Genomic DNA, 23,366 nt, shown 5'->3' with positions numbered 1-23,366 from the left:
AACAAGGGAGATAACTAGCCTTTTCTGTTCGGCAACACACAACTTAACGTTGGGCTTTTCTCGGAAACTATAAAAGTGACCGGGCTCAAATTTTATGTGAACGTGACTCATTGTGTTGTGAATAGCAATTTCTTCCTGTCCATCTGATGCCTCATATAATATTCAGAACTGCGAAAGTGACTCGATCGAGCGTTTGCTCTTCTTGTTTTGATATTGTATGTGTACTAAGCATGGACCCCAATCACCGGCAAAAAAACCTGGACCCCAAACAGGCATGTTTACACCACTGTGTGTGTGTGTGTGTGTGTGTGCGTCTGTGTGTCTGTGTGGGTGTGTGTGTGTGTGTGTGTGTGTGTGTCTGTGTGTGTGTGTGTGTCTGTCTGTCTGTCTGTCTGTCTGTGGTCGCCATTTCTCAGAGATGGCAAAAGGTTAGGACAAGATATTGTAAATGCACACTGCCCAGGAGCCACATATATACACCTAGGTTTTAGTTTCTCGAGACATTGTTTCCTTCCTCGAATAATGATCTTCCCCATTGTTGAATGAAGCCTATATAGTGCAAGGGAGGTAAATAGTGCGTTGTTATCCATAGAAGGGAGGTAACTCTTATCATACCAGCATACCGTTTCATTATCAAGGTGTGTAAAATGATCAGTTGAACCAGCTGCTCGATCATCCTGAATTTTGTCAAGAAAGGGATGCAACTCATTCCATAAAAAACATGTTAGCAGGAATTGAATTGATGTTGATACTCAGCAATGGGCAACATATGCGTTCAAATGCTTTTCAGGCCATACCGTATTTTAAATGTCCTAAAGTGCTCAATTTACATAAGAAAGGTAGGTAACTCATTTCCCCCAAACGTTTGATTTGGAAAAAAATAATTCTCACATTTGTTTTCATTCATAGTTATTTAAGATTTAATTCAAAATACTCCTGTGTGATGGTTCTTGGAATAAATTCATTAGGGCTATGCTAATACCCCGGGCGAAGCCGGGCCCTAACTGCTAGTACAACATGATTTTCCAAACAAGTCATCGCCTCAACGTTTAATTTCGGTGTGAGAAACGCGCAACTTACAAATAACAGATAAAGTTGGTCTTCTCCAACAAGTCATGAAGTAACACAGTGCACAGTACCTTGTCATGAAGTAACACAGTGCACAGTACCTTGTCATGAAGTAACACAGTGCACAGTACCAAGTCATGAAGTAACACAGTGCACAGTACCAAGTCATGAAGTAACACAGTGCACAGTACCAAGTCATGAAGTAACACAGTGCACAGTACCAAGTCATGAAGTAACACAGTGCACAGTACCAAGTCATGAAGTAACACAGTGCACAGTACCAAGTCATGAAGTAAGACAGTGCACAGTAACAAGTCATGAAGTAAGACAGTGCACAGTACCAAGTCATGAAGTAAGACAGTGCACAGTACCAAGTCATGAAGTAACACAGTGCACAGTACCAAGTCATGAAGTAACACAGTGCACAGTACCAAGTCATGAAGTAACACAGTGCACAGTACCTTGTCATGAAGTAAGACAGTACACAGTACCTTGTCTTCACCCGGCGTTGGGTCTGTGAGGATGTTCAGCCAGCCTTTCTTGATGACCTCTGGATCCTCTGACAGCTGCAGACATTGAACACGACCGTTACAATTCATGACAGTTGGCAGCAGACCTGCATTGCCTTTTTATCGGTCACTTTCCTTAGACTTCCTGCGCTGCATCAATACAGCTCCGTCACATCATCCCGCACATAGTTATGGCATGAACACCCCCCCCCCCACACACACACACACACATACACACACACAGACTCACACACACACACACAAACACACACACACACACACACACACACACACATAATTATACACACATGCAATCGTCTTCTTCCCGATCAAATGCTATGTGGAACTGTAATCACGGCTAGAGAGATGGTTCAGTTGGTAGCAGTACTGGCTGTGAAACCATTATCATCACGGCTAGAGAGATGGTTCAGTTGGTAGCAGTACTGGCTGTGAAACCATTATCATCACGGCTAGAGAGATGGTTCTGTTGGTAGCAGTGCTAGCTGTGAAACCATTATCATCACGGCTAGAGATATGGTTCAGTTGGTAGCAGTGCTGGTTGTGAAACCATTATTAGCACGGCCAGAGAGATGGTTCAGTTGGTAGCAGTACTGGCTGTGAAACCATTATTATCACGGCTAGAGAGATGGTTCAGTTGGTAGCAGTGCTGGTTGTGAAACCATTATCATCACGGCTAGAGAGATGGTTCAGTTGGTAGCAGTACTGACTGTGACACCATTATCATGACGGCTAGAGAGATGGTTCTGTTGGTAGCAGTGCTAGCTGTGAAACCATTATCATCACGGCTAGAGAGAGGGTTCAGTTGGTAGCAGTGCTGGCTGTGAAACCATTATCATCACGGCTAGAGAGATGGTTCAGTTGGTAGCAGTACTGGCTGTGAAACCATTATCATCACGGCTAGAGAGATGGTTCAGTTGGTAGCAGTACTGGCTGTGAAACCATTATCATCACAGCTAGAGAGATGGTTCAGTTGGTAGCAGTGCTGGCTGTGAAAACATTTTAAAGTCGCCGTTCAGTTTCAAGTAGCAGTTTACAAAAAGGGTGCAGTAGCCATTCACGATAAAGGTAGCCGTTCAAAATGTTAAGTCGCCGATCACATGTGATCGGTTACCTAAAGGGTAAATAGGTCGCCAAACCTATGGAAAAAAGGTTCATCACCACCACCACCAGTTTGTCATTGACAAGAGCTGTGCAGCAGGGAGAAGTCAGCTGACCTGTCGTGACCTGTGGGGAGCTGTCCCGGCGTCCTCTCCTTCAGCCGTCGCGCTGTCTGTGTCTGTCTCTCTCTCTCTTTCAGTCTCGCTGTCTGTGTGCTGCGTGATGTCTGAAACATAACGACAATGTGAACAAGTTGACATGTTACCAAGTAACACAAACAGCTTCGTGATGTCTGAAACATAACGACAATGTGAACAAGTTGACATGTTACCAAGTAACACAAACAGCTTCGTGATGTCTGAAACATAACGACAATGTGAACAAGTTGACATGTTACCCAGTTACACATAATTATACGAGTTTTGTTCACGATCGCCTGTGACGGCTGATGTGACTGTGTTTTTGATTTTCGCTAACTAGCGCTGTCTGCAGGTGTGATCGTGGATGTTTTGTGTTGTATGTGAAGCATCATGTCTCCCTGTACACCATGGTACCTTTTTCTACGGGCTCTGACGTTGGATCGCAGAGATATCTTCATCGTACTGAGTGCACTGTGGCTAGTATCGGCGCATTGTGTGTTGAGACGCTCTTAATTTCATAGCAGTACAACTGACCGCTCAGCTGCGTCCTCGTGTACCCAACCGGTGCACGACTCAAGTCACGCTCGCTTAGCTCCTTTGCAGCGTTACAGCAGAGAGACTCTGTTAAAGATTAACCCTGCTACCTTGGATTTCCAACATTAAAGCAACGCTCCAAACCATGTCAGCCCCACCCTCTGTCCCCTGCCACCCCCTTCAGTGTCGCCTCATCTTCGTCCCCACTCCTGTCTGTGTCAGAGACTGTATGATCTTGGAACACACTCTCGCCCCGACTCCTGTCTGTGCCCGAGACTGTATGATCTTGGAACACACTCTCGCCCCCATTCCTGTCTGTGCCCGAGACTGTATGATCTTGGAACACACTCTCGCCCCCATTCCTGTCTGTGCCCGAGACTGTATGATCTTGGAACACACTCTCGCCCCCACTCCTGTATGTGTCAGAGACTGTATGATCTTGGAACACACTCTCGCCCCCACTCCTGTCTGTGTCAGAGACTGTATGATCTTGGAACACACTCTCGCCCCCACTCCTGTCTGTGTCAGAGACTGTATGATCTTGGAACACACTCTCGCCCCCACTCCTGTCTGTGTCAGAGACTGTATGATCTTGGAACACACTCTCGCCCCCACTCCTGTCTGTGTCAGAGACTGTGTGATCTTGGAACACACTCTCGCCTCCACTCCTGTCTGTGTCAGAGACTGTATGATCTTGGAACACACTCTCGCCCCCACTCCTGTCTGTAGAGACTGTATGATCTTGGAACACACTCTCGCCCCCACTCCTGTCTGTGTCAGAGACTGTATGATCTTGGATTACACTCTCGCCCCCACTCCTGTCTGTGTCAGTGACTGTATGATCTTGGAATACACTCTCGCAAGCTTCCCTGTCTACACAGGCACATACCTGCCAGAAAGCGGCATTACAGAGCTGCCAGAAAGCGGCATTACAGAGCTGGCAGAAAGCGGCATTACAGAGCTGGCAGAAAGCGGCATTACAGAGCTGGCAGAAAGCGGCATTACAGAGATGGCAGAAAGCGGCATTACAGAGCTGACAGAAAGCGGCCTTACAGAGCTGGCAGAAAGCGGCATTACAGAGCTGGCAGAAAGCGGCATTACAGAGCTGCCAGAAAGCGGCATTACATAGCTGCCAGAAAGCGGCATTACATAGCTGCCAGAAAGCGGCATTACAGAGATGGCAGAAAGCGGCATTACAGAGCTGGCAGAAAGCGGCATTACAGAGCTGGCAGAAAGCGGCTTTACAGAGCTGGCAGAAAGCGGCATTACAGAGCTGGCAGAAAGCGGCATTACAGAGCAGGCAGAAAGCGGCATTACAGAGCTGGCAGAAAGCGGCATTACAGAGCTGGCAGAAAGCAGCATTACAGAGCTGGCAGCAAGCGGCATTACAGAGCTGGCAGAAAGCGGCATTACAGAGCTGGCAGAAAGCGACTTTACAGAGCTGGCAGAAAGCGGCATTACAGAGCTGGCAGAAAGCGGCATTGCAGAGCTGGCAGAAAGCGGCATTACAGAGCTGGCAGAAAGCGGCATTACAGAACTGCCAGAAAGCGGCATTACAGAGCTGGCAGAAAGCGACATTACAGAGCCACCAGAAAGCAGCATTACAGAGCTGGCAGAAAGCGGCATTACAGAGCTGGCAGAAAGCGGCATTACAGAGCTGGCAGAAAGCGACTTTACAGAGCTGGCAGAAAGCGGCATTACAGAGCTGGCAGAAAGCGGCATTGCAGAGCTGGCAGAAAGCGGCATTACAGAGCTGGCAGAAAGCGGCATTACAGAACTGCCAGAAAGCGGCATTGCAGAGCTGGCAGAAAGCGGCATTACAGAGCTGGCAGAAAGCGGCATTACAGAACTGCCAGAAAGCGGCATTACAGAGCTGGCAGAAAGCGACATTACAGAGCCACCAGAAAGCGGCATTACATAGCTGCCAGAAAGCGGCATTACATAGCTGCCAGAAAGCGGCATTACAGAGATGGCAGAAAGCGGCATTACAGAGCTGACAGAAAGCGTCATTACAGAACTGCCAGAAAGCGGCATTACAGAGCTGCCAGAAAGCGGCATTACAGAACTGGCAGAAAGCGGCATTACAGAGCTGCCAGAAAGCGGCATTACATAGCTGCCAGAAAGCGGCATTACATAGCTGCCAGAAAGCGGCATTACAGAGATGGCAGAAAGCGGCATTACAGAGCTGACAGAAAGGCGAGGGAAGGTAGGAAGATTCCAGTTATCATCGGCAACCATATTCACTGCTCATCATACTCGCACAGTGATCCTCGTCTGTTGATCACGCGAACCTGATCCAAGTTCCCCTCTTGGCGTCTGCTATACCAACGCCCTTGTGCAACGGACTGAAAGTTGTTGTTTTCAATGCCCAGTCTGTCGGCAGTCAAGAGATCGAAGAGGACAGAAATTAAGCATTTCTTAATCGAACAGAACATTGACATCCTGTTCCTGACAGAGACCTGGCTACGACCCCGAGGCGACGAAGCGAGCTGTGCGGACCTGGCCCCCGGTGGGTTGTGTGAGTTGTGTTCGTGAGCGGGAGTGACACCCTGACGCGACCTCTCGCTACTTTTACCTGTTTGACTGTTTTATGAAAGTTTGTATTGACTGATTTTAGTACCAGAAGCTTTCTGATGGAACCGTCTACACAGTGGTATCTTTTTCTACGAAATCTATCCATGGATCCCCGAGCTTTCTTCATCTTTGTCGTTTGGCTGTCAGCCATCACAGTGCAGTGTTCCGTAGGCCTGTTCAGCGACCTGCTTGGCCAGTTAGCCAGCAGTTGTAATGACAGTGCGCTTTACGTCAACAGTGGCGTAGGCCTACGTGTGCCAGGTGTGCCATCCAGTTGTTCTGTGCGTCGGTGCTACACAAGAGAACAGCTGCTGAAATTGGACTTGAATACAGGCAGTCCTCCTGTGACCCCCTCTCCCTCTCTTGGATTACCTCTGACCTCCGCTGATCATCCTCTGGCCTCCACTCTTGGATTACCTTGCTCTACGGTGCCCTTCGCACATGGATTACCTGGTCCTCTGTCGCTGCCAGCGTCGATGTCTTCTGCTTCCAGCTGTGCCGCTAGCGATGGGTCATCGCTGTGTTGTCGCCTTAATGACAACGGTATCCACTGCCGCCAGCTGCCGTGCCTACGCAACCGCCCAAAGAAGGCACACAGGAGGCATCGCCGCAGACCGCGACTGAGGAGTGGGGCAGTGCTTCCAGACGTACCAGATCGTAAGCCACGAACACAGGCCACACCCCCCACCTCCTCCTCCACACCTCTCCACATCGCACTCTTCAACGCTCAATCAGTCTCATCAACACAACAAGCATGCAAACGCACAGACATTGTAGACTACATCACAGACAACGACATAGACATTTTAGTTCTTACCGAGACTTTGTTGAAGGAAAACGGCGATGAAAGTGTCTGTGCCGATTTAACACCACCGAACTACTCTCTGCGATCATATCCCCGCACCACCGGCCGCGGTGGAGGAATAGCCGTCATCATCAAGAACACTCTAGCTAAACATGTCTCTTTTAACACTGTGCTGCCGTTTAAACACACCTCGTTTGAGTGTGTACAGGTGACATTGGCGCTTCATCAAAAACCCGTTAAGTTATTCTGCATCTACAGACCACCCCCCAACGCAAAGAACAAACTCACTGACACTATGTTTTTCTCAGATTTTCATAATCTGCTTGATCACTGCAACACGTTGTCTGGAACCCCTGTTTTGATTGGTGATATCAATGTTCATTTTGATGACTGTAACCACCCGTCCACTGTCAAGATGTTAGACTTGTTAGATGTTTTTCAGTACACACAGTCTGTCAGTCAACCAACACACAAGAAGAACCACATCCTTGACTGGGTTATGCATAGGCCTGATGACCATATTGTTCAGTCTGTAACTGTTTCTCATGTTTTATCTTCAGATCATTTTTGTGTTTTGTTCGATCTGATGACTAGGCCCCCCACCCCACCCCCTGTTTTCATTTCTGTCCGTTGTCTGCGTACGATGGACAAAGATAGTTTCAGGGAAGAGCTGCAGACTGCGCTGTCCCCTTCTCTTACAGCTGATCAGCTTGAAGTTGTACTCCGTGCCGCTCTAGATGTCCATGCTCCCAGTTTGCGTCGCCGTGTCCGTCCGTCCAAGTCAGCACCGTGGTATCCTGCTATTAGTGAGGAACTGCGTGATGCAAAGTGTGAGCGTAGGCGTGCCGAGCGCAAGTGCCTTCAGACGGGTCTCACTGTACATAAGCAGATTTTTAACTACACCAAGAACGTTATAACCAAGATCGTACACTCCGCTAAGACACTTTTTTCTGCAGACTCAGATTGCCACTTGTTCTTCTAGCAAGAAACTGTTTGATATTTGCAACCGCTTGACTGGTCGCACTAAGGTGTCCCCACTCCCCACTGTATTTCCTGTTAGTGAGCTGCCTGATGTTTTTAGTGATTTTTTCATCCAGAAAGTAGCTGATATTAGATCAGAACTTGACACGCTAGCTGTTAATTCTGCTGCACCCACTCATGTTGATGCTTCCCCTGCCTGTACGTTTTTAGCATTCCAGAAAGTCAGTGAGAAGGACCTTAGAGAGATTATTTTGAAATCCAAACCTACAACTTGTCCACTTGATGCATTGCCCACACCATTACTTGTTGAAAACCTTGATCTTCTGTTGCCTGTTCTCACCCAGATTGTTAATGATAGCCTGTTGTCTGGTGTTTTTCCATCATTGTTCAAAACTGCACTTGTGAAACCGCTCCTTAAGAAATCCAATCTCGATGTAAATGTTTTAAAGAACTACCGCCCTGTTTCTAACCTTTCATTTTTGTCAAAGATCATTGAGAAAGTAGTTTTAAAGCAGCTGTTAGTGTATTTGAACACTCATGATCTGATCTCGCATTCTCAGTCAGCATACCGTCCTTCTCACTGTACTGAGACTGCCCTGCTCAAGGTGACCAACGACATTCTGTCTGCTCTGGATGGTGGTGATGTGTCTGTGCTCACCCTACTGGACCTCTCGGCAGCGTTTGACACAATAGATCATGTCACACTGCTGAGCAGGCTCCAGACCTTGTATGGCATCTCTGGTCCAGCGCTGGCATGGTTTGAGTCCTACCTTACGGATAGAACTCAGGCTGTGCTTGTCGATGGCCAGAGATCAGCCCCAGCCCCCCTTGTTTTCGGTGTCCCTCAAGGCTCTGTACTTGGCCCCGTCCTCTTCATTATGTATTCCAAACCCTTGTCTGCCCTCATTCAAAATCATTCCGTTTCAAACCAGTCTTTTGCTGATGATACCCAGTTGTATAAGCCTAGTTTCCCCGCTGAGACACATGCCGCCATCCAGACCATTCAGACCTGTATCTTAGATGTTAAGTCATGGATGGTAGAAAATAAGTTAAAACTAAATGATGATAAGACAGAGGCACTTCTGTGCATGAAAAAGTCCACTAAGTTCCCAAATTCTCAACCTTCGTCTGTCCAAGTAGGCAATACCGACATCTCTTTCTCTTCTTCAGCTAGAAACCTCGGCTTCACCATCTCCTCAGACATGACACTCAACAAGCACATCTCCAACATCTGTAGGTCCGCATACTTTGAACTCCGCAAGATCGCAACCATCCGCCATACTCCGTTCAAACTACAAACACTCTAGTCTGCTCTCTTGTTCTTTCTAAACTTGACTACTGTAACTCTCTTCTCTCTGGCTGTCCACTCTACCTCCTGCACAAACTACAGAAAGTTCAAAATTCTGCAGCACGCCTGATCCTCAAAGCACGAAAAAAAGATCATGTCACACCACTTCGCCGCACACTCCACTGGTTACCCATCCAAGCCCGCATTGAATACAAACTGTCCACTCTCTGCTTTCACTTCTTCTCTGCCTCGTCTCCTGCTTATTTCTCTGAACTTCTCACTGTATACACTCCTGCTAGACAACTCCGCTCCTCTTCTGATAGCCGCACCCTAGTCATCCCACACACAAAATCAAAAGCATACGGACAACGCACTTTTGCATTTTGCGCATCTACTCAATGGAACTCTCTCCCCTCTCACATTCGCCACTCTCAGTCAGTACAGTCATTCAAGCGAGCACTCAAAACTCACCTCTTCCAGAAACACAACTCCTAAAGTCGCAACATTTTGCCATCCTGTTCTGTAACGGTTCCATCTCTATTCAGCTTGTTATTTTTGTCTTTTGTTTTAAATTATTATAAATATAATTTTTCACTCCAGTAGTCCTTTAACTTTAACCCTTAGCTGTAAGCTAGATATGCACAAGTCATGTCGGTGCCACATAATGCTGACACACATGTTCCTGTGCATAGTTTATGGATAACGTGTAGTTGGGAAGTTAAGAGTAGAAATAATTAGTATTTAGTGTAGGAGGAGGGTTGGGTGTGGGTAGGGAGCTGAGGGGGTGGGTATGGTTTACTTTGAGCAGGTTGGTTTCAGTTTTAATAAACAATTCTAGAATCTAAGTATCTTATATTTGAGTCTTTCGTGTTTTAGACATTGATGCATTTAATAGTTTTAACGAGTTGCCTTTTGTTTTATCATTCTGGTGTTTATCTAGATGTGCTGTGTATCTTATAAGAAGTTCTTAAAAGTTCGAAGTTATTTTAGCATATAGGTTTTTTATGGTCTTAACAGTTAAACATGTATTACGTTATCATTAAGATTCATGCTTTGTTAGCACTAAGCAGTTGTTTTAATCAGTCTGGTTTTCTCTTGTTTTCATCTTATGAACATTCTAAATGTTAGACTAACTTATTGTCTTGTACAGAATAACAACTGTGTGAATGGTGCTATACTGAATGAAAGAGTGCGACATGAAGTTCTTGTACATCATTGTAAAGAGTGTGAATGACGTTTTAGTTTAGATGTCAAGCGCTTAGAGCAAGCCTTTTTAACGAAAGTTTTTGATTTAGCGCTATATAAATGTTCTTCTTCTTATTATTATTATTATTACTCCGTCGAGTCTTTTCCCCAAACTTCTCCGGTAGGGGGTATTGCGGTGGTGTACCGGACCTCCGTGTCTCCGTCCATGTCTTCTTCCAGCGATGTTTCCTTCAACCACCCATCATTTGAACTTGCACGTGTTTCCTTAACTCTGCAGCAAACTTCCTTGCATTTCTTTTGTGCGTACAGGCCTCCGCCCAATCAAAAGAACAAGCTTACCGAGACAATGTGTTTTGATAAATTTCCTGATCTCATGGATTATTGCAACACCCTCCCCGGCCACCTGTGTGTTCTCGGTGACTTTAATTTTCACTATGACACGCCCCACCAGCCGTCTACTGCTAAGTTCATTAATGTTTTGACTATGTATAACCAGGGGCCAGTTTCATAAGCCAGAAACACAGTCGACCAACTGCAGTTGTCCGAGAGAACTACAGTAATCCGACGTTATCGGGTTTCACGAACACAACTTCAGTCGACCGACTGCGGGTCGTCTCACCGGAAGTCGGCCAAACACGGTGATGCTCTCCCCCCAACACTGTGTTCGGCTTACTGCGGTAAACCGAAAATAAATGTAATTAACGGCACAGTCAATGGCAGAATGCTCACACTTTTTTGGATTGTGAGCCAAACCTATTGTGATTGTTCTTCGAAATGTATCTATCATGACGCAGTAATCCAGGAGACAAGTCAGGGTTATGTCTTGAAGACGTCACATTATGGCGTGAGAGGGTTAGACGTCACGCGAAGGAACTAAAAGTCTCGGTCATAGTTATTTTGAGCGGGCCAAGACTTGTTTTTTCTTCGAAATCGGCCATTTCCACGTGCGAATGAGCAAACGGAAGTGGTAATGTTGCTAAATTTAGCCCTCGACTTGGCTATTCGGATTACTGTACAGTCGGTCGACTGCGGTTGTCCGCGGGTGACGGCGATTCGCTCATGAAACGCGCTTTTCGGTGACCCGGCGATCAACCACAGTCCATCGACTGGGCAGTCGATCGACTGTCAGTCGGTTCACTGCTATCTTATGAAACTGGCCCCTGAACCAGTCAACCAGTGAAACCATGCACAGACGCGGACACATTCTTGACTACGTGATCGTACGCCCCAGTGATGGGATCCATGTGTCGACCGTGGTATCTGACGCTCTAGAATCTGACCACAAGTGCGTGATAAGTCTTTTTGATGTATCAGCACCAACTCCCAAACGTGTCTATCGGACAGTGCGGAACCTCCGCGCTATTGACAGAGCGGCCTTTCAGCGTGCCCTTGAGACTGAGCTTAGCAACCTGACAGACCCCACTGCTGTTCTGTATGACACTGCTCTTCACGCAGTACTGGGCATACTTGCACCAGCCTCTCAGCGCAGGGTGTCTGACAGGAAGCTATCCCCGTGGTTCAGTCTCCTTGGTGACGAGCTGCTGGAGGCAAAAAACGTTCGCCGGAGTGCGGAGGATGCGTATAATTATCTCTTCAGGCCGGCTTACTGTTTAAAAAAAAAACTGTACCAAAAAGCCCAAAACCTTGTTACTTACCTTGTACACAAAGCAAAGTCTATGTTTTATTGTAACAAAATTGAAAACGCCAAATCAAGCAAGGAACTTTTTCATGTTACCAACACTCTTTCTGCAAGAACAAAATCAACTGATCTCCCAAATGTATTCTCACCCTCCTCCCTTCCAAAGTTCTTTGCAGACTTTTTTTAAGAGAAAGTGAAAAAGATCAAGTCAGAACCCTCCCCTGCCCTTGGCAAACCCTTTAACGGTGAACCTCTCTCCTGCCCTAGGCAAAACCCTTTAGCAGTGAACCTCTCCCCTGCCCTTTGCAAACCCTTTAGCGGTGAACCTCTCTCCTGCCCTTGGCAAACCCTTTAGCGGTGAACCTCTCCCCTGCCCTTGGCAAACCCTTTAGCGGTAAACCTCTCTCCTGCCCTTGACAAACCCTTTAGCGGTGAACCTCTCCCCTGCCCTTGGCAAACTCTTTAGCGGTGAACCTCTCCCCTGCCCTAGGCAAAACCCTTTAGCAGTGAACCTCTCTCCTGCCCTAGGCAAACCCTTAGTTGTTTTGTTCAAACTGAGTGATTGTGTGAAAGATTTTATTGATCCATGTCAGTTTGCATACAGGAAAAACAGGAGTGTTGATGATGCTGTGTTGAATGTTTTAAACAAGATCTACTCTCATTTAGAAAAGCCTGGCTCTTATATTCACTGATGATGTCTTGTAATTCGGTAGTGTTTCCAGTTAATCTTTTCTCTTTATATCTCACAATTCTGTTACTACTGTAGTTTATTTTGTAAGTAGAACGTTGTTGGCTCCTTTTGTACCTATATGACATCACACATTTTTAAGGATTTGCTTGCTAACTTGCTTGTTTCTTAATTTGTTTAATCATAATGATCGCTCCCAATTACATTCCTTCCTTTGTCTGGCACTCTTGTTCTCAACTCTCTCCCTCCCTCTTAATTAGCGGTTTAGAGAGAGGGAGAGAGAGTGTGTGTGTGTGTTCGTGTGTGTGTATGCGTGTGTGTGTATGTGAGAGAGAGACTGAGATAGAGACTGAGAGAGAGAGAAAGAGAGAGAGAGAGCTGATCTATTATGTCTTGATTCCCTCGTTTAATTTTCTTTTGTTGTATAGTGTAGAACTTAGAAAGCTTCATGACATACCCGTGGTGCAGTTTTATGGTCGTTTACCTCTCCATCGGTGAACCATGCAATTATTTCTTTTCAACGATTGACTCGGTCTCTACTGACAACTCTAAACTCCACAAAACACGACTTTTTTCAGTTCAGAAATGTCAGTCTCGCTCCCATAAATTGAAACACAAACTTTAATACATCCATAAATCATTGTCTGCTACAAAGTTCCAACTTTGCTTTAAAATGCACAATCATTAGGAGGGACACGGACCTTTTCCCAGGACATACCGACTGAGCCATCACTCAAATCTTCGACGACACTGACTCAGCCTATTTATATGCTTCGTACATCTCCCCGGCCGGGCAGTTTTAGCTCTCGTGATGTGCGGAAGAACTGAGAGAAACGTTTGCGTTCCGCTTATGTTTGTGTTGTTTGCTTGCCAAAATAATATTGCATCGATCAACCACTTTCGCACTGTTACCATGCTCCCATGCTGGTTTGTTTACCACTTTCAAAGGTGAAGAGTTCACCGCGCCTGCGCAATGACGGGGATTTCCCTATGACGTCACCTGAAAGTTATGACCTACTCTTTTCGTTGGTAACTAAGTAGTCTCGACCAAGTTCGCTCTCATGCATTGCAGACTGACTAAATCTTTAGTTACGAACTGCTTAGTTCGAACCTACGTTTAGTTGCTAACTATAATAGTCTCCATTCATGCATTCCACTACTGGTCGCATCTGTCTACAAGACCTTTTCAATCCCTTCCAGTCTGCCTACAGATTAGGACACAGCACTGAAACTGCACGTCTGAAAGTGATAAATGATCTCCTACTGTCCCTTGACCAAAAAGAAAGTAGCCGTATTGACTCTCTTAGATTCAGGGTTGCGTCCACAACATGTTGATGAGTTGATTGAGACTGTTCAGGGTTGTGTCCACAGTATGTAGATGAGTTGATTGAGACTGTTCAGGGTTGTGTCCACAGTATGTAGATGAGTTGATTCAGACTGTTCAGGGTTGTGTCCACAGTATGTTGATGAGTTGATTGAGACTGTTCAGGGTTGTGTCCACAGTATGTAGATGAGTTGATTGAGACTGTTCAGGGTTGTGTCCACAGTATGTTGATGAGTTGATTCAGACTGTTCAGGGTTGTGTCCACAGTATGTAGATGAGTTGATTGAGACTGTTCAGGGTTGTGTCCACAGTATGTTGATGAGTTGATTGAGACTGTTCAGGGTTGTGTCCACAGTATGTTGATGAGTTGATTGAGACTGTTCAGGGTTGTGTCCACAGTATGTTGATGAGTTGATTCAGACTGTTCAGGGTTGTGTCCACAGTATGTAGATGAGTTGATTGAGACTGTTCAGGGTTGTGTCCACAGTATGTTGATGAGTTGATTGAGACTGTTCAGGGTTGTGTCCACAGTATGTTGATGAGTTGATTGAGACTGTTCAGGGTTGTGTCCACAGTATGTTGATGAGTTGATTGAGACTGTTCAGGGTTGTTTCCACAGTATGTTGATGAGTTGATTGAGACTGTTCAGGGTTGTGTCCACAGTATGTTGATGAGTTGATTGAGACTGTTCAGGGTTGTGTCCACAGTATGTTGATGAGTTGATTGAGACTGTTCAGGGTTGTGTCCACAGTATGTTGATGAGTTGATTGAGACTGTTCAGGGTTGTGTCCACAGTATGTTGATGAGTTGATTGAGACTGTTCAGGGTTGTGTCCACAGTATGTTGATGAGTTGATTGAGACTGTTCAGGGTTGTGTCCACAGTATGTTGATGAGTTGATTCAGACTGTTCAGGGTTGTGTCCACAGTATGTTGATGAGTTGATTGAGACTGTTCAGGGTTGTGTCCACAGTATGTTGATGAGTTGATTCAGACTGTTCAGGGTTGTGTCCACAGTATGTTGATGAGTTGATTGAGACTGTTCAGGGTTGCGTCCACAACATGTTGATGAGTTGATTGAGACTGTTCAGGGTTGTGTCCACAGTATGTAGATGAGTTGATTGAGACTGTTCAGGGTTGTGTCCACAGTATGTAGATGAGTTGATTGAGACTGTTCAGGGTTGTGTCCACAGTATGTAGATGAGTTGATTCAGACTGTTCAGGGTTGTGTCCACAGTATGTAGATGAGTTGATTGAGACTGTTCAGGGTTGTGTCCACAGTATGTTGATGAGTTGATTGAGACTGTTCAGGGTTGTGTCCACAGTATGTAGATGAGTTGATTCAGACTGTTCAGGGTTGTGTCCACAGTATGTTGATGAGTTGATTGAGACTGTTCAGGGTTGTGTCCACAGTATGTAGATGAGTTGATTCAGACTGTTCAGGGTTGTGTCCACATTATGTTGATGAGTTGATTGAGACTGTTCAGGGTTGTGTCCACAGTATGTAGATGAGTTGATTCAGACTGTTCAGGGTTGTGTCCACAGTATGTAGATGAGTTGATTGAGACTGTTCAGGGTTGTGTCCACAGTATGTAGATGAGTTGATTGAGACTGTTCAGGGTTGTGTCCACAGTATGTTGATGAGTTGATTCAGACTGTTCAGGGTTGTGTCCACAGTATGTAGATGAGTTGATTGAGACTGTTCAGGGTTGTGTCCACAGTATGTTGATGAGTTGATTGAGACTGTTCAGGGTTGTGTCCACAGTATGTTGATGAGTTGATTGAGACTGTTCAGGGTTGTGTCCACAGTATGTTGATGAGTTGATTGAGACTGTTCAGGGTTGTGTCCACAGTATGTTGATGAGTTGATTGAGACTGTTCAGGGTTGTGTCCACAGTATGTTGATGAGTTGATTGAGACTGTTCAGGGTTGTGTCCACAGTATGTTGATGAGTTGATTGAGACTGTTCAGGGTTGTGTCCACAGTATGTTGATGAGTTGATTCAGACTGTTCAGGGTTGTGTCCACAGTATGTTGATGAGTTGATTGAGACTGTTCAGGGTTGTGTCCACAGTATGTTGATGAGTTGATTGAGACTGTTCAGGGTTGTGTCCACAGTATGTAGATGAGTTGATTGAGACTGTTCAGGGTTGTGTCCACATTATGTTGATGAGTTGATTGAGACTGTTCAGGGTTGTGTCCACAGTATGTTGATGAGTTGATTGAGACTGTTCAGGGTTGTGTCCACATTATGTTGATGAGTTGATTGAGACTGTTCAGGGTTGTGTCCACAGTATGTTGATGAGTTGATTGAGACTGTTCAGGGTTGTGTCCACAGTATGTAGATGAGTTGATTGAGACTGTTCAGGGTTGTGTCCACAGTATGTTGATGAGTTGATTGAGACTGTTCAGGGTTGTGTCCACAGTATGTTGATGAGTTGATTGAGACTGTTCAGGGTTGTGTCCACAGTATGTTGATGAGTTGATTGAGACTGTTCAGGGTTGTGTCCACAGTATGTTGATGAGTTGATTGAGACTGTTCAGGGTTGTGTCCACAGTATGTTGATGAGTTGATTCAGACTGTTCAGGGTTGTGTCCACAGTATGTAGATGAGTTGATTGAGACTGTTCAGGGTTGTGTCCACAGTATGTTGATGAGTTGATTGAGACTGTTCAGGGTTGTGTCCACAGTATGTTGATGAGTTGATTGAGACTGTTCAGGGTTGTGTCCACAGTATGTAGATGAGTTGATTGAGACTGTTCAGGGTTGTGTCCACAGTATGTTGATGAGTTGATTGAGACTGTTCAGGGTTGTGTCCACAGTATGTTGATGAGTTGATTGAGACTGTTCAGGGTTGTGTCCACAGTATGTTGAGGAGTTGATTGAGACTGTTCAGGGTTGCGTCCACATCATGCTGATGAATTGATTCAGACTGTTCAGGGTTGCGTCCACATCATGCTGATGAGTTGATTCAGACTGTTCAGGTTGCGTCCAGGACGTAAAGAGCTGTATGGTAAGCAACGAGTTACAGCTAACTGCCGACACAACAAAAGCAACGAGTTACACCTAACTGCCGACATAACAAAAGCAACAAGTTACAGCTAAATGCCGACAAAACAGAAGCTATGCTAGTATGTTCTCCAAGGATGTCCACCGCCTCCCCCATTCCTGATTCTATTGTGGTTGATAATTGCACAATCAAGTTTTCTAAGTGTGTAAAAACAAACCTAGGTGTCACAAATGATGAACATTTGACTATGTCTCCTCACATCGTTAACGTGATTCGCATTGTAAACTTTGAACTCAGACGCATCAGCTCTATTCGCCACTTCCTGACCACTCAGGCAACTCAGACTCTATAGTACTGACACGTCTTGACTATTGCAATTCACTGCTTCGGAAATATTCGAGGCTTGGCACAAACACCGTCCAAACACGGGTATTCGAGACCTTATGCTGTAACATGACAACGCACCTCTGTATACTGCCTTTGCGACAACAGATTTTTTGTCAACAAAGAGAGCACTGCTGCTGGTTGCATCCATCCAATTTTCTTGACATCTCCCCATGCTAGTTCAGCCTGTTCTCGGATTTTAATAAATAGCCGCGAAAACACGGTTAGAGACCCCTGAAGACTCTGTTCGAGCCTTCACGAGGGCCATACCAGGTATAGCTGATGTCAAGTGGTCCCAGGCCTTAATGAGAACATTTGAGAGGATGGCCAGTTGGGTGTCGGCTGGGGAGGGATTGGTCTAGAAAATGGCTTTGTTAGGTTGTTGATATGCGTTTCCGTTTCTGAGATTCTAAGGCGAAGGCCGCGGTTGATAAATATGTGACAAAGGGCAATATGCTCCCGGAGGACCAACACAAAAATGCTGGTCTGACAACAAGTCACCAAACATCTTTTTTGTCATCATTTTGGTAGTGCAACAAAATGCACAATAACCCACAGGGAGACGAATTTTTAGAATCCAAATCCGGGCCGCAAAGCAGCGTCACAGTTACTGTAGTTCGAGATAACACGTCAAACTTCTCTGTGACGTCAAACCTAGCTTGTTGACGCTTTTCTTCCAGTATGAAAATGTGCAGAGCTGCGATCATACCTGTGAGTTCAGTAAGTGTTGAGCATATTTCTTTTCTTTCAGAATCAAGTGTTTATGACTTTTCGTTGTGGATTTTGCGATTACAGAGATAAGTTGCAAATTGACCATGAGTCGCCGCAGTAATTATCAACATTGATTGGGTCTTTGAGAGTGAATGCTTACAATCGTTGTCCTCGGAAACACAAATCCAAAGCCGCGATGGTTCCACACATCAAACAATCAGCCTGATTGGCTTTTACTTTGACAATCCACGTTTCACCTGCATGGGGAACATGAGATTTATTTCCTAGGTGTTTGTGAATGAAACTCGTGAAAATGATGACAAGTTGACATGTTACCCAGTAACACATACAGCTGTGTGATGTCTGAAACATAACGACAATGTGAACAAGTTGACATGTTACCCAGTAACACATACAGCTGTATGATGTCTGAAACATAACGACAATGTGAACAATTATTATTATTTTTTATTTTTTTATTTTTTTATTTTCTTTATTGTTACATGTTTGTTTACCACAATTTACCATTATTATTTTGATATTATTTCAATCTTGTTATATTTAAATCGTCCGCCAAATATCATTTGTTTTTTAAGAGTACGCTTATAAGCTTAGCTTTTTGTGCTCCATGTTCCCAATTTCATGTATGCGGCAATAATTATAATGAAATGTATTGAATAAACTTGTTTAAACCAACAAGTTGACATGTTACCCAGTAACACATACAGCTGTGTGATGTCTGAAACATAACGACAATGTGAACTAGTTGACATGTTACCCAGTAACACATACAGCTGCGTGATGTCTGAAACATAACGACAATGTGAACTAGTTGACATGTTACCCAGTAACACATACAGCTGCGTGATGTCTGAAACATAACGACAATGTGAACAAGTTGACATGTTACCCAGTAACACATACAGCTGTATGATGGTTGAAACATAACGACCATGTGAACAAGTTGACATGTTACCCAGTTATACATACCGCTGTGTGATGTCTGAAACATAGACATTTAAGCCTCAATCTTAAATGTTGTTATGTCAAGCAAACGATGTACTCCTGTGTTCTTATTCCTATTCAGCGTGTTACTGTGCCAGCATTTTGCTCAAATTGGTGCGACTTATTTGGGTTATTCTCATACAGCTTAGTCTGGAGAAAACATCCCGGATGTTCACACCAGTCACAGAATTTGTTAGCACAATTTTCCAGCTCCAGTTTTGTTCAATTTGTCTAGCTATACCAGTCACCTTGCTTTTGTTCGACCTACAACAGTAGTCCTAGCAGTTTCACTTTTAAAGAGCTGTAAGTGCATTTGGCTGCTTACATCGATACGGCGAGGAGATTGAATTTCTCGGTGGTGTCTGACAACTCGAGCGAAGAACAAAGGAAGAGGGAACCAGCGGTCACGCATTCGTGACCCACTTTCTTTCTTGGGTGTGGTAAGTAATTCAGGTAGGCAATGCTTCTGACTGCCACTTCATCATATTTACTCCAATCTCAGGGATAACACACCAAGTTCTGAGCAGTCGCCTTATGGTTTGTGTGATTTGGAACGAACTTATGTCAGCAATTGAAAAGGGGGGCATACATTCCGGGGGGTTGACGCTTCTGCACACTGACGCTAGAGGTGATAGCGTCAGCAGACGCACACAAGAGTTGCAGCAAGAAAGGGGGGGGAAAACATAGGGTAAGCATATGGATCAGGCAGGGAATTGAAAGGAATTGTTGGCAGGGCCGGATTAGGGCGGGGGGGGGGGGGGGGGGGTTACAGGGGTTGCGCACTCCCCCCCCCCTCCCTGGCTTAATTTTTTTTGTGGGGGGGGGGGGGGGTTGCATCTGGATCATCATGAAATCCGAGGAGAAATCGCACCTCTCACCTCCTCCAAAAAAAATCATAAAAAAGGGAACATTCCTTGCATTGCATTCCGTTGCCTATGCGTCATAGGGGATCCATATTGCTGTCGAATTTACCTTTTTCGTTCAAGGAGAGGCTTCCTTTCCCTCCAGAAACACAAAAAAACGTTCAACTCCAAGGGGGCTTATCCCCCGTGCAACCCCCACCAAGGGGGCTTCGCCCCCTGGACCCCCATCTGTAACCCTCCCCCTAGTACTTACCTAGTCCGGCCCTGATTGGTGCTAGTAAAAGGTCAGGAGAATAATATGATTTGTCTGGTCACGATATGTGTGTGTGTGTATTTGTGTGTTTGTGTGTGTGTGTGTGTGTGACGGTGTGTGTTTGCGTGTGTGCGTTCGTGCGTGCGTGCGTGCGTGTGTGTGTGTGTGTGTGTGTGTGTGTGTGTGTGTGTGTGTGTGGTGTGTGTTATAAACACTAACACATAAATAGAAAATGTCCAGAAGGAAAAACAAACACAAAAAACACACACTAACACATGTTTTCTAAGCCGAAAAGTAGCATCAGACAGCACAAGTTGTGTTTGATGAGCAATATGCCGAGCAATATGAGATGTTTTGTCTGATGCACACTAGCAGATGACAAGAGTGTTTTTGTTCCACGAGCAACAAAGCACACGGACACAAAAGGTCTTGTCACATAAGCACTAGCACTAGACATCAGATTTATTCGGCAAGTATTGGTAGGGTAAAACGACAGGCCACACTCACCCTTGTCAGCGCTGGCAGTGGTGATGACCGAGTTAAGGGACACAACCCAGTCTGATATCACTCGTTCATCCCCCTTCATCACACACAGCACTGTGTCGTCCTCCGTCACCACTTGGCATACCCACCTCTGTAACACACAGTGACAGTGTAACGTTGATGTGTAATACTAAGTCAGAAATCATATAGGGACAGTACCACCTCTGTAACACACAGTGACAGTGTAACCTTGGTGTGTAGTACTAAGTCAGCAATCCTATAGGGACAGTTCCACCTCTGTAACACACAGTGACAGTGTAACCTTGATGTGTAGTACTAAGTCAGCAATCCTATAGGGACAGTACCACCTCTGTAACACACAGTGACAGTGTAACCTTGGTGTGTAGTACTAAGCCAGCAATCCTATAGGGACAGTTCCACCTCTGTAACACACAGTGACAGTGTAACATTGACGTGTAGTACTAAGTCAGCAATCCTATAGGGACAGTACCGCCTCTGTAACACACAGTGACAGTGTAAGCGTGATGTGTAGTACTAAGTCAGCAATTCTATATGAACAGTAGCCTACTACCTCTGTAACACACAGTGACAGTGTAACATTGATGTGTAGTACTAAGTCAGCAATCATATAAGGACATTACCACCTCTGTAACACACTGTGACAGTGTAACCTTGATGTGTAGTACTAAGTCAGCAATCCTATAAGGACAGTACCGCCTCTGTAACACACAGTGACAGTGTAACATTGATGTGTAGTACTAAGTCAGCAATTCTATGGGAACAATACCACCTCTGTAACACACACTGACAGTGTAACCTTGATGTGTAGTACTAAGTCAGCAATCCTATAGGGACAGTACCACCTCTGTAACACACAGTGACAGTGTAACCTTGGTGTGTAGTACTAAGTCAGCAATCCTACAGAGACAATACCACCTCTGTAACACACAGTGACAGTGTAACATTGATGTGTAGTACTAAGTCTGCAATTCTATAGGGACAGTACCACCTCTGTAACACGCAGTGACAGTGTAACCGTGATGTGTAGTACTAAGTCAGCAATCCTATAGGGACAGTACCACCTCTGTAACACACAGTGACAGTGTAACCTTGGTGTGTAGTACTAAGTCACCAATCCTACAGAGACAATACCATCTCTGTAACACACCGTGACAGTGTAACCGTGAAGTGTAGTACTAATTAAGTGAGCAATCCTATAGTGTCAGGACCACCTCTGTAACGCACCGTGACAGTGTAACCGTGAAGTGTAGTACTAAGTAAGTGAGCAAGCCTATAGTGTCAGGACCACCTCTGTAACACACCGTGACAGTGTAACCGTGAAGTGTAGTACTAATTAAGTGAGCAATCCTATAGTGTCAGGACCACCTCTGTAACACACCGTGACAGTGTAACCGTGAAGTGTAGTACTAACTAAGTCAGCAATCCTATAGTGTCAGGACCACCTCTGTAACACACCGTGACAGTGTAACCGTGAAGTGTAGTACTAACTAAGTCAGCAATCCTATAGTGTCAGGACCACCTCTGTAACACACCGTGACAGTGTAACCGTGAAGTGTAGTACTAACTAAGTCAGCAAGCCTATAGTGTCAGGACCACCTCTGCAACACACCGTGACAGTGTAACCGTGAAGTGTTGTACTAACTAAGTCAGCAAGCCTATAGTGTCAGGACCACCTCTGTAACACACCGTGACAGTGTAACCGTGAAGTGTAGTACTAACTAAGTCAGCAATCCTATAGTGTCAGGACCACCTCTGTAACACACCGTGACAGTGTAACCGTGAAGTGTAGTACTAACTAAGTCAGCAAGCCTATAGTGTCAGGACCACCTCTGCAACACACCGTGACAGTGTAACCGTGAAGTGTTGTACTAACTAAGTCAGCAAGCCTATAGTGTCAGGACCACCTCTGTAACACACCGTGACAGTGTAACCGTGAAGTGTAGTACTAACTAAGTCAGCAAGCCTATAGTGTCAGGACCACCTCTGTAACACACCGTGACAGTGTAACCGTGAAGTGTAGTACTAACTAAGTCAGCAAGCCTATAGTGTCAGGACCACCTCTGTAACACAGTGACAGTGTAACCGTGAAGTGTAGTACTAACTAAGTCAGCAAGCCTATAGTGTCAGGACCACCTCTGTAACACACCGTGACAGTGTAACCGTGAAGTGTAGTACTAACTAAGTCAGCAAGCCTATAGTGTCAGGACCACCTCTGTAACACAGTGACAGTGTAACCGTGAAGTGTAGTACTAACTAAGTCAGCAAGCCTATAGTGCCAGGACCACCTCTGTAACACAGTGACAGTGTAACCGTGAAGTGTAGTACTAACTAAGTCAGCAAGCCTATAGTGTCAGGACCACCTCTGTAACACACCGTGACAGTGTAACCGTGAAGTGTAGTACTAACTAAGTCAGCAAGCCTATAGTGTTAGGACCACCTCTGTAACACACCGTGACAGTGTAACCGTGAAGTGTAGTACTAACTAAGTCAGCAAGCCTATAGTGTCAGGACCACCTCTGTAACACACCGTGACAGTGTAACCGTGAAGTGTAGTACTAACTAAGTCAGCAAGCCTATAGTGTCAGGACCACCTCTGTAACACACCGTGACAGTGTAACCGTGAAGTGTTGTACTAACTAAGTCAGCAAGCCTATAGTGTCAGGACCACCTCTGTAACACAGTGACAGTGTAACCGTGAAGTGTAGTACTAACTAAGTCAGCAAGCCTATAGTGTCAGGACCAC

General features: G+C 45.3%; 1 protein-coding gene across 1 annotated transcript in view; it reads right to left on the bottom strand.

Moving 5' to 3' along the window:
- The window catches only part of LOC138951241 (uncharacterized), a 53,578-nt gene that overhangs the window by 28,033 nt on the left and 2,179 nt on the right, over nucleotides 1-23,366 (bottom strand). Inside the window, exons 2-4 of the mRNA XM_070322891.1 lie at nucleotides 20,606-20,732; nucleotides 2,813-2,922; nucleotides 1,560-1,634 (exon numbers count right to left, since the gene is read on the bottom strand). Coding sequence (XP_070178992.1) covers nucleotides 1,560-1,634; nucleotides 2,813-2,922; nucleotides 20,606-20,684 — 264 coding nt within the window. The 5' untranslated portion in view covers nucleotides 20,685-20,732. The remainder of the gene's footprint in view (nucleotides 1-1,559; nucleotides 1,635-2,812; nucleotides 2,923-20,605; nucleotides 20,733-23,366) is intronic.

Source organism: Littorina saxatilis, linkage group LG16 (genome assembly GCF_037325665.1).
Source record: "Littorina saxatilis isolate snail1 linkage group LG16, US_GU_Lsax_2.0, whole genome shotgun sequence".
Lineage (NCBI taxonomy): Eukaryota > Metazoa > Mollusca > Gastropoda > Littorinimorpha > Littorinidae > Littorina > Littorina saxatilis.
Note: the sequence above shows the minus strand (reverse complement) of the source record. Positions and strands in the feature narration are given on the sequence as shown.